At 44.1% G+C, this 9,593-nt stretch overlaps 2 protein-coding genes across 3 annotated transcripts; one reads left to right on the top strand and one right to left on the bottom strand.

The window, feature by feature from the left end:
- Positions 1-91: 91 nt before the first annotated feature.
- On the bottom strand, positions 92-3,330 carry creg1 (cellular repressor of E1A-stimulated genes 1). The gene is made up of 4 exons (XM_064310048.1): positions 2,996-3,330; positions 1,856-1,975; positions 1,051-1,249; positions 92-862 (listed from the first exon to the last, which is right to left on the bottom strand). Coding segments are annotated over exons 1-4 (600 nt in total). The 5' UTR covers positions 3,275-3,330; the 3' UTR covers positions 92-860.
- A 114-nt stretch (positions 3,331-3,444) lies between these two features.
- LOC135240505 (coagulation factor VII-like) lies at positions 3,445-9,293 on the top strand. Of its 2 annotated transcripts, none has more exons than XM_064310047.1 (8): positions 3,445-4,137; positions 5,215-5,384; positions 5,787-5,811; positions 6,005-6,118; positions 6,391-6,528; positions 6,912-7,000; positions 7,271-7,391; positions 7,659-9,293. In XM_064310047.1, the coding sequence occupies exons 1-8, from the start codon at positions 4,044-4,046 to the stop codon at positions 8,207-8,209; spliced, it is 1,302 nt and encodes a 433-aa protein (XP_064166117.1). In that variant the 5' UTR covers positions 3,445-4,043; the 3' UTR covers positions 8,210-9,293. The 2 variants fall into 2 exon arrangements, with proteins under 2 accessions (XP_064166117.1, XP_064166116.1); XM_064310046.1 differs by having other exon boundaries at positions 6,388-6,528.
- Positions 9,294-9,593: the final 300 nt, after the last annotated feature.

The following is a 9,593-nucleotide window of genomic DNA, read 5'->3' as shown; positions in this document are numbered from 1 at the left end:
AGCACAGACAACCAGGTCACTACAGTATGATGCATGATGTACCTCCTACACACATTTCACTACCAACAAACTGTAATTGCATAGTACAAAGTAGAAACTCAGTACTTTATTAAATCACATTGATTGATACATTTATTCGGGTTTTATTACAATTTAAATGTATAACTGATCAGTACCCTGAGAAAATTCCATTATAAAATCTAGACAGGGTAATTTCTCTATATTATCATATCAAAACAGGTATTAAACCAATAAAAAAATATGTCTCATTTTTAGAAACAGTCTATGCATGATAAATGTACATTCAGTCCTGGCTGTTATAAAACAAAAATCTATAACTGAAAAAGTAAATTCAAGACATCCTCACACAAAATGTTTTCCAGCTTTCTGTGTACAATGGACAAAGAGCTCCCTCTTGTGGTCAGTATGCCACGCTGCTATTGGTGGCTGCAGCAGTTGTTCTTTGATATTTCCTTTTTAGTGTACGTTTAGACTGACCCAGGCAATATTAATGTGCAATGAAAAAAAATTAATGGGCCAATCAAACACTTACACTAAAACTGAATTAACAATTACCCCTTATTATTAATTTAAGCAGTTCTTCATAATTACCATGATTAAAAATGACTTACTTAGGCATTTTTTAAGAGAAATAATATACTTTCTCACATATCATTTACTTGTATGTAATAGCACTCTTAGGTGAAAACGAGGATCACGGCCCAGGAAATCAGAGCAGGAAACCAGGCCAAACAAGGTCAAACCAGGCCAAACCTGGCCAAACTCGCCTGAAGCCGAGAGCAATGAAGAATGAGCAATGAGCCTCTGCTCCACAGTTTCTTGTCCTTGACACGTGGCCATCCTGAAAATAAAAAGCTTTTTAATCCTCTGAAGCTACCCATTTCAAAGCTTGATTTCATATGTTCATAATGGACATACACAATGAATATAATAATGAATTATGGTTCATAATTGAAGACCTAATGGGTCTTACTAAGGTTTTGATCAGCTCACAGGAGCTAAACTATTATGAACACAAATTTAACTTACAGCGGAAGCTCTTGTAGGGTGTGGCATTGAAGTAGTCCTCCGGGGTGACGGTTTTTGCTCCACCAAAGTAGTCTAGGACCCACACCTGAGTGATGTTCAATTTAGCGAAAAACCAGTCGTGGTCCGCGGGCCAGTCCACCATCTCCGGGTGTCGACCGAACAGCGACTTCTTTGCAACATCTGCTTCCGTCCCATTTACCTGAACACCACCAAAATGACCCAGGCATGAACACCAGCACCACTGAACACGGACACCTGAACAGCACACCACCACAGTCCACTCCTGAACACAAAAACACCCACGCAGCACCTCAGTAGACCCTACATGGACCGTCCTTCCACCATGCACACCTGCACCAGCCCACTACAGACCACACCTGAACAACAGGAATCCCCAAACACAGGGTATGTTTTTGACTGGCCCACATAGTATTTGTGTGCGCTGACAGATTTTTCATGGGGATCCAAATAAACATGTAAACAAATTTTAGGTTTCTGAAGACCTACTAGCTTTACAATGACGGGGGTGGGGTAGTGCTGGATTTGTGGTGTAAGGAAAGAGAATATAGTTTCACCAAAAGAGCTTAGATAAAAAATAAAAACATTTTCCACAGAGAGCAAGGGGCAGACTTGGACACAATGAGGACAGAAAGCATTGAGTGTGCAATGTTTTGACACAGCGGATACTGGACAGCGTACTCTCACAATACATGAAGAGGACGGACTTACACAGTGTACATTCTTTGCATACAATCCATTTATTCAGCTGGGCAATTTACAGAAGCGGTTCAGTGCGCCCTCTTACCTCTAACACTGTTCCGGTGAAGATCACGTGGGCGCACAGAGGACTCTGGGGGTCATACCCCTGGGTCTTACAGAAGTCTGTCTGAGCCAGAGACATGGACAGAGAGGCCTGGGGATTCACCTGAGGGGAAATACACACAGACTCATAACATCAGAAACACATACACCTGCACATAATGAACACTTCAAGGGGTTAGATCGCAAATATTCAATCAGAATGTTCTCAACTGAACATTCTAATGCTGATGTGATAATCGCTACTTGAAGCAACAGAGTTCTAGAACACAGACTTAAATTTTCGAAGAAAAAAAAACTAAAACATTCCACACAACCTACTCTTTGAAGCGTTAATATGTTACAGCCATGCTGCCAGTAGTACATCACTCCTTTATGATGTACTACTCCAGGCAGCTGTTTATTGGCCTGGAGTTTATAGAAAGGAGAACTGCTGTTTGCAGCCTTAAGACGTTTTGAAACTTGCACACACATCATAAACAGTTAGGCTAAATGCCACTGTCAAGAAAAGCTGTTATGCAACTTTCATTTGAGTTTACTGTACATGTTGTGAAAGAGCTCGCCAGCACATTATAAAATGAATGCATGACTCAAGTATTATGAAGGCTGGCTGTCCGCACAGGCAAAGATGCCGCGTCATCTCCCAGAATGAGCGGAGTCATTATGACACAGCAGCTGCGTTCTTATCAATGTCATACAGGCAAGATGCGCACCACTCAAACTAGACGTCTTTACATACGTTACGAACTTGAAATGTCAGTCCTATCTACTGTGGTTTTTGCACATCTTCGATATTTACAACAAATATATTTCCATTTTTAGGTAATTCTGTGGGAACACAGTTTTACCCATCGATTTTATATAATTTAGTCTACCCGGAGTAATAAACCGTACAAATAGCCATACGCACTATCGTTGGCTTTAGATGTTCGGTTCAAACGCACAGAAAGGCTTAGCTTTCACCGTTAGGGCTTATGCATGACTTGTCCTCGAAAATCATCAGTGGGCTATACAACACCAACATTAACAGCTAGCCACACATTTCGTATGCTAGGGAAGAACCATCTCTTCTCAGAGCCAGTTAGCTGAAGAGTCTCGACGTGAACACGACGACGTGTTTGGATACCTGCAGATCCTGCACCGAGATCTCCAAGTGGGTGAGATACATGTAGGGCACACCAGTTCCGTAACCCACTGGGCCATCGCTGACGGAAAACGCGTTGGAGAACGGCAGTCCTTTCACCGGATCACGGGTGGATATGGTAGCCATTGATGCCCAGTCGCACTGGTTGACGACGAATCTTGCTACTCTGGCAACCTCTTCGTGGGGAGGAATTTTGTAAAAGTCGCATGGCACGGCGAGGATCGCCGCAAATACCAAAGCTAGTGCTGCTGTCAGTGCCATTTTGCTCACTGGCGTCCTTCAAAACGTTTGGCGCTTCACGTGATTTCTCTTGCTGTTTATATTTTTTGTGATCATATGACCGCTTCAGTGGTGGCACGTGATAACCACAGTTGCGTTTTATTGGTTGAGTACGAAGGTGGAAAGATCGCACACAAATAAGTTTTCGCTGCATGGCACGCTGTCCAGAGAACTTGTTCGCTTTACGGCTGTGTGGCTTGTGAGCAGCCCATACGCTCTGTTGGGTAACGCACGAACACATACACACCATGAACACTCACACAAGTGCGCAAACACACTCACAGTGCATGTGTAGTACATCTCCCGAGGAAGACCATTTTGCATTTGGTGGATCACGTCCATGAAATATTCTGTAAAAATGAAATCCGTGTTTATTCATAATTATTCAAAAATATTTGCTCACTGACAAATAGTGGTTGAGCATCTTACATTAGAAACTCTCAAACATTCTGATCTTACACTTATCACTGGACAATCCCAACTGCCAAAAATGTACAGTATATGTGTTTTCATGGGGGACTGGGGGATCAAGGCATGTGTGAATGTGTGTGTCTACACGGTGTGATGATACGTATATGTGTGTGTCTACATGGCGTGTGTGTGTGTGTGTGTGTGTGCAGGTGAGTGAGGAGGCACATATGTACATGGCATGTGTTTGTGTGAGGATGTGGTGTGAGAACAGTCCCGGGCTCTGAGTCAGCGACATTTGGACTTTGATCGTGGTCCTGAGCCATCCTCCAGAAGCCCTGCAATGACAGCAATGGAGTCCAAGGCACAGAGAGCGACGCTCCGCTACCTGCTACTGTTTCTCTGCTGGATCTCGGTCAGCCTTGGAACTCACGGAGGTAAGAGCCTTTTCGTCGCCATTATAAAAAACCCCGGGAATTAGTCTGACACATTGACCCACTGGGACATGCCAAACAGGAGCTCCTGATGAGGTCTAAAAAGGAAGCTACTCGAACACAGAGTTTCTCTTTCCCTACCCTTAGGTAGGTTTATAATTACAAGGTTAGTCTTAATGTTGAAAAAAAGACCAAGGAAATAGCAGTACATCATATATATACATATATATATACATAGAGAGGTCACTTAAATTGGTGTCACTTAGACACCAATTTATTTGTAAATTTATTTATTTATTCACAGCCAAAAATGAATTTTTATTATTATTTTATATATTAATAATATTATTATTATTATATATACATTACTGTTCAAAAGTTTGAAATCACAGAAATTTTTACGTTTTAGAAATAAATGTCTACTTTTATTCACCAAGGTAGCATTAAACTTACCAAAGAATACAGCCTTGACACGGATAATGTTGCAGATTACTTTTACTGTTTTAAATAACTGTATTTTAATTCAATCTTTACATATGATTACAAAGCCCAATTTTCAGCAGCCATTACACTGCACACTGTGTTACCTCATCCTTAAGTATTGATGCTAATGCCCTAATTTGGTACTAGGGAAAGCACCTATTATATTAAGTGCAGCTAAAAACAACTGTGTTGTTTAATTAAGCTAAAAAAAAATAGCTTACTTTTCAGTTGCTAGAGTATCTAATACAATGGCATTTTGAAAATTCAATTTTCGTTTAAAAATTTGCCAAAAAGAAACAGCTTTCTCTAGAAACTCCTCAGTCAATTATTCTTATGTGAGATGAAGGCTGTTCCATGCATGAGATTGCCAAGAAACTTACAAAGATGTGCACTACTGTCTTGAAAGAAGAGAACAAACTGGATATAACCAGGACAGCAAGAGAAGTTCAAGACAGGAGTGCTCACCTTTGTAAGAAATCTTCAGTTTTTTTGGAAATCACACGCATGGAACAGCCTTCATCTCACAAAACAATGATTGACTGGCGAGTCTATGGTTTTCCAAGACTGATTTTTTCCCCCTCCAACGGTTGAATTCAGCGACCGTGTTCCTGAGGAGACCAGAGGCAAGCGGTGTGCTGACACACAGAACGCGGCGCGCCAACTCCCTCTTCGAGGAACTGAAGCTGCCGGACCTGGAAAGAGAGTGTTTGGAGGAGAAGTGTTCCTACGAGGAGGCACAAGAGATCTTCACTGTTCCCGAAAACTTGGTGAGCACTGAGTTAAAAATACTGCAGAGCTCTGAGAATGTTCTGTTGAGTGTGATACAAATACATCCCTGATAATGAATGTATCAGTGACGGACATATAGAGTCCCTGATAATGTAGTATTTTATATAAACGCTCAGAGTGTCTGAGAGTGAAATGTGGAAGTATTACACTAAGCTATTCTCAGTCTCTGAGGACTAACTCAATAATACAGGAATATTTTTGTTTTTGTGTATCCCTTACAAAATCTGCACAACCTGAACCCCAAGTGTCCAAAAAGCTCCTTCAGCCCAGGAAAAAGAACTACATTACATTACTGATCAAATACCTATTAACTAATGAATTTAGCGGGGTGAAATTATCGTAAATTCACAATGGCTTCAACATTTTGCCTTGTTTTGCAGAATGATTTCTGGAAGAGTTACACAGGTATGTTTTAAATTTATCTCCTGTGTAATACTGAGTCCTTCTTTGTGTGACTCTTCTGTATCTGGACTTTTGACATCCTTTTTCTACCGCTTCTCCCGCGAGTGTTTTCTGTTCCGTCCTCTGGTCGTTGAATCGGCTGGAGTTCTGCGTACTATCTGTGTGTTTATGAGTTCTGATCCATTTCACTCTGGAGAGGAGGATGCCTGCAGTCCCAGTCCCTGCCAGAATGGAGCCACCTGTCTGGACCATGTGAACTCCTACACCTGCATCTGTCCCTCTGGGTTCGAGGGAAAGGACTGTGGCACAGGTAATTTCACCTATACCTGTCAGGCAGGTACATAAGTCTGAGTATAAGTCAGACTCAGTGTTTGACAAAAGAAGCAACAGGCCGGCTGTAGTATGACTGAGCCTGTCGCTTCTTTTGTCAAACACTGAGTCTGACTTATCCTCAGGCACTAACTGTGGCCGGTAGCAGGTGGATCGGGAGATGAGTGTGATTGGAATTCCTCGTCGCGGCTTCTCTCGATGACCCGTTATCTTTCTGTCCGATTGTCTTTTCCTGTTCCGTGCCCGCAGCAGACCCGAGCTCCCTCAGCTGCCTGTACAACAACGGAGGGTGTGAACACTTCTGCAATGAGGGGCCCGGCTCGCTGCTCCAGTGCAGCTGTGCCCCCGGCTACCGCCTGGCTGAAGACAACTCCACCTGCCTGCCAGCAGGTCTGCACCCCACCCGCGCCCCTGCCACGCCCGAATCCCGACCCCCATCAGACAGACAGGCCTGCGAGCCAGGCCTGGGTCAAATACGTATTTGTTTTGGATTCAAATAATTTTCTGTGCTCTATTTATCTTTCCTGGGGTAATTTAGCACTTTTTGAGAGTATTTCCATGGTTCCAATACACCAGACAAGATCAGTAAAGCGTAGAAAAGTGTTTGAATCCTAAACAAATACGTATTTGACCCAGGTCTGTCGAGAGCGTAGGCACAGCGCTGTAAGGTTTGCGCAGAGAGGAAGTGCCTCTCCAAGTGAAGTGTCTCTCAACAGTGTTTTGTGCTCGTGTCTAATTGTCTCTCCCCTCCCTTCGTCCCCCCTCCCCCCCAGTCCCTTTCCCATGCGGCAGAGTGGTGGGGAGCTTCAACCCCAGGATTGTGAAAGGTGATGTGTGCCCCAAGGGCGAGTGCCCATGGCAGGTACTGCACATGTCCGCACTGAACCCACACATTATATACACATTATACCTATATCATACTTTATATACACACTCCCAGACCAGCTAAGGTATGTGCAGCATCATTAAAATAATAACTGCATGTCAACATATGCAAACCTGCTTTCTATTACATTTCAAATGTTATTTCATTATAATTAAGATACTCTCCAAATATATATCAGTAATTGTATATATATACACATATATATAGTGCCAGTCCATCGCTCTCTGTTTCTGTCTCTGTCTTCAGGCGATGCTGGAGCATAATGGGTTGTATACATGTGGAGGCATTATCCTGGACACCCGATGGGTCCTCACGGCTGCACACTGCGTGTGGCGAACACGGGCAACGGACCTGCGGGTTACCTTGGGTGCGTGGAATGAGCTGGATCCACAATGGCAGATTTGACACGTTCTGTCTTCCGCCGTGTCAAAGTTTGACGTTGTTCCTGTTACCGCCCCCGCTGCCCCCTCTCTTCTCCCTCTTTCCGCCCCCCCCCCCAACTCATCTGCTCCACCCCTCGTTCTCCCCTTCCTCCCCTTTCACTTTCACATTCTCCCTCTCCTGCCTCCCTGCTCGTTTCTTCCGGTCCGGTCTCCCCCTTTCCTCTTCCCCCCTTTTCCTGTCCTCCCTCCAGGTGAGCACATCCGCCTGATGGACGAGGGCACGGAGCAGGTGAAGAAGGTGGCGCGGTTCTTCGTCCACCCGAGCTACAACCTGTCCTCCGCGGACGGCGACCTGGCCCTGCTGCAGCTGGACTCGGCGATGGTGCCGGGCCCGTTCGCGCTGCCCGCCTGCCTGCCGCCGCGCGGCGGGGACTTCGCCCGGAGCGCGCTGGCGGCGGTGCGGAGCTCCACGGTGAGCGGCTGGGGCAAGCTGGCGCAGTCCGGCCCGGAGTCGCTCATCCTGCAGCGGCTGGAGGTGCCGCGCGTGCCGCTGCAGGAGTGCCGCGCCCAGATCAGCCTCACCATCACCGACAACATGCTGTGCGCCGGCTTCCTGGGCGGGGTGCAGGACTCCTGCCAGGGGGACAGCGGGGGCCCCCTGGTCACCCGCTACAGGAACACCTGGTTCCTGACGGGCGTGGTGAGCTGGGGCAAAGGGTGCGCCCAGTCGGGTTTCTACGGAATCTACACCCGCGTCTCCAGCTACCTGCCCTGGATCCACGCCACCATGGCCGGTGTGTGACGGCCGCGAGCTCCCCCCGTTACCGCCAGGTTTACGCTGGAGCGGTGGCCGGTAGACGGCGGTACCTCAGTTTTTCCAGAAAATATCCTGTGGGACTCTTGATAATGCATTTTTTTTGGAGGGAGTCTGCCTCTTGCTCTGCCATTTATAGAGCGTGTCTGCTCTAAGTAACTTCAGCTCCAGCTGAAAAGGGCAAAGTATTCAAAAAATAACTGTTTAGGCAACTGAATTAACCTTATTTGAGCAGAGAGGACTAAGGCTAAAAGAAAGCAGTTCTAATTCACCAACAAAGTAATTAATAAACTGAGGAAGGGTATAATAATGATGACAATGTTGCATAAAGTAAACATCTGTCCACCAGATTTTGATATAATTTATGAACAAATATATTGATATTGGAGGCCTATTTATACATAAGTCCTCTCTATGGTGCTGTGGACCTACGCCATCAGTTCAGACTTTCTGATGAACCCACAGGACGTGCTGACATAGATAGGGGGTTATCATTGGCTGTGGAGGTGCCAGCAAGACCAGTTTAAAGAATAACAACAAAGGGAATGAAACATAACAATTGCATCAGGAACAACCTGATTAATGGCATCTCCAGAGGAAATGTGGGTCTTGTGCAAGAAAACACCCCATGAGCCATAACAATCAGAACTAGGATATGAAATACATGTTAAAACACCCAGAATACCGTAATACTCAATCGACTTTTGGGGGACTTTTTAAATTTTAGCAAATCTGACACCGTCCTGGCCACATTTGAAGTATTTTGTCAATTTAGAACAACCTTGTAAAACTTTGGTATATCTATTTCCATAATCCAGAATGAGTTACATGTTCATTGAACATAATATATGTCCTGAAGAGCCAAAAATGACCCAAAAAACAGCCTGAAGTGTTTTTGAATGAAAAACTGAAATAAGGGTAATCTCAAGAATACTCACCAAATAACCAAATCAGATACAGATACATTATTAGGCTGAATAAAGGGCATTTTACAAATGATTATCATATAATGTAATTTTCAAGTATTTACAATATTGTATCTAACAAAAAAATAAAGAACATTATTTCCAAATCCCTATCTGGACTGACTTACTAAATTTAATGCACTTTCATACGATGTAAATGTAAATTTTTTTCCTACTACATAGGCTTAAATCCAAAACAAAGAATAAAGAAACCACAGAATAGTAAGTGCTTTAGCATGTAGCAGGGTGAAGTGAGACATGAGTAATCCATCAATGAATCACTGTGAAGTCAGAATGAATAATCAATAACTGAGAACAGCACAAGGCCACAGGCAATAACAATGTATAAGAATTGCCAATGACCAGACATAAATAAACAATGTTCCAGAGTGATGTGAGGCCAAATG

The sequence above is a fragment of the Anguilla rostrata genome, chromosome 15 (assembly GCF_018555375.3).
Source record: "Anguilla rostrata isolate EN2019 chromosome 15, ASM1855537v3, whole genome shotgun sequence".
Lineage (NCBI taxonomy): Eukaryota > Metazoa > Chordata > Actinopteri > Anguilliformes > Anguillidae > Anguilla > Anguilla rostrata.
The sequence above is the reverse complement of the archived record's forward strand: the minus strand, read 5'-3'. Positions and strand labels throughout refer to the sequence as shown.

What these genes read in the sequence shown, in the direction of transcription:
- creg1 (XM_064310048.1), bottom strand. Translation starts at nt 3,274, where the DNA reads ATGGCACTGACAGCAGCACTAGCTTTGGTATTTGCGGCGATCCTCGCC. An exon ending in TCTCGGTGCAGGATCTGCAG is followed by an intron (nt 1,976 to 2,995) that starts GTATCCAAACAC and finishes ATTTCCCCTCAG; the next exon opens with GTGAATCCCCAGGCCTCTCT. An exon ending in TCACCGGAACAGTGTTAGAG is followed by an intron (nt 1,250 to 1,855) that starts GTAAGAGGGCGC and finishes GGTGGTGTTCAG; the next exon opens with GTAAATGGGACGGAAGCAGA.
- LOC135240505 (XM_064310046.1), top strand. Translation starts at nt 4,044, where the DNA reads ATGACAGCAATGGAGTCCAAGGCACAGAGAGCGACGCTCCGCTACCTG. An exon ending in CTCCACCTGCCTGCCAGCAG is followed by an intron (nt 6,529 to 6,911) that starts GTCTGCACCCCA and finishes CCTCCCCCCCAG; the next exon opens with TCCCTTTCCCATGCGGCAGA. An exon ending in AGGGCGAGTGCCCATGGCAG is followed by an intron (nt 7,001 to 7,270) that starts GTACTGCACATG and finishes CTCTGTCTTCAG; the next exon opens with GCGATGCTGGAGCATAATGG.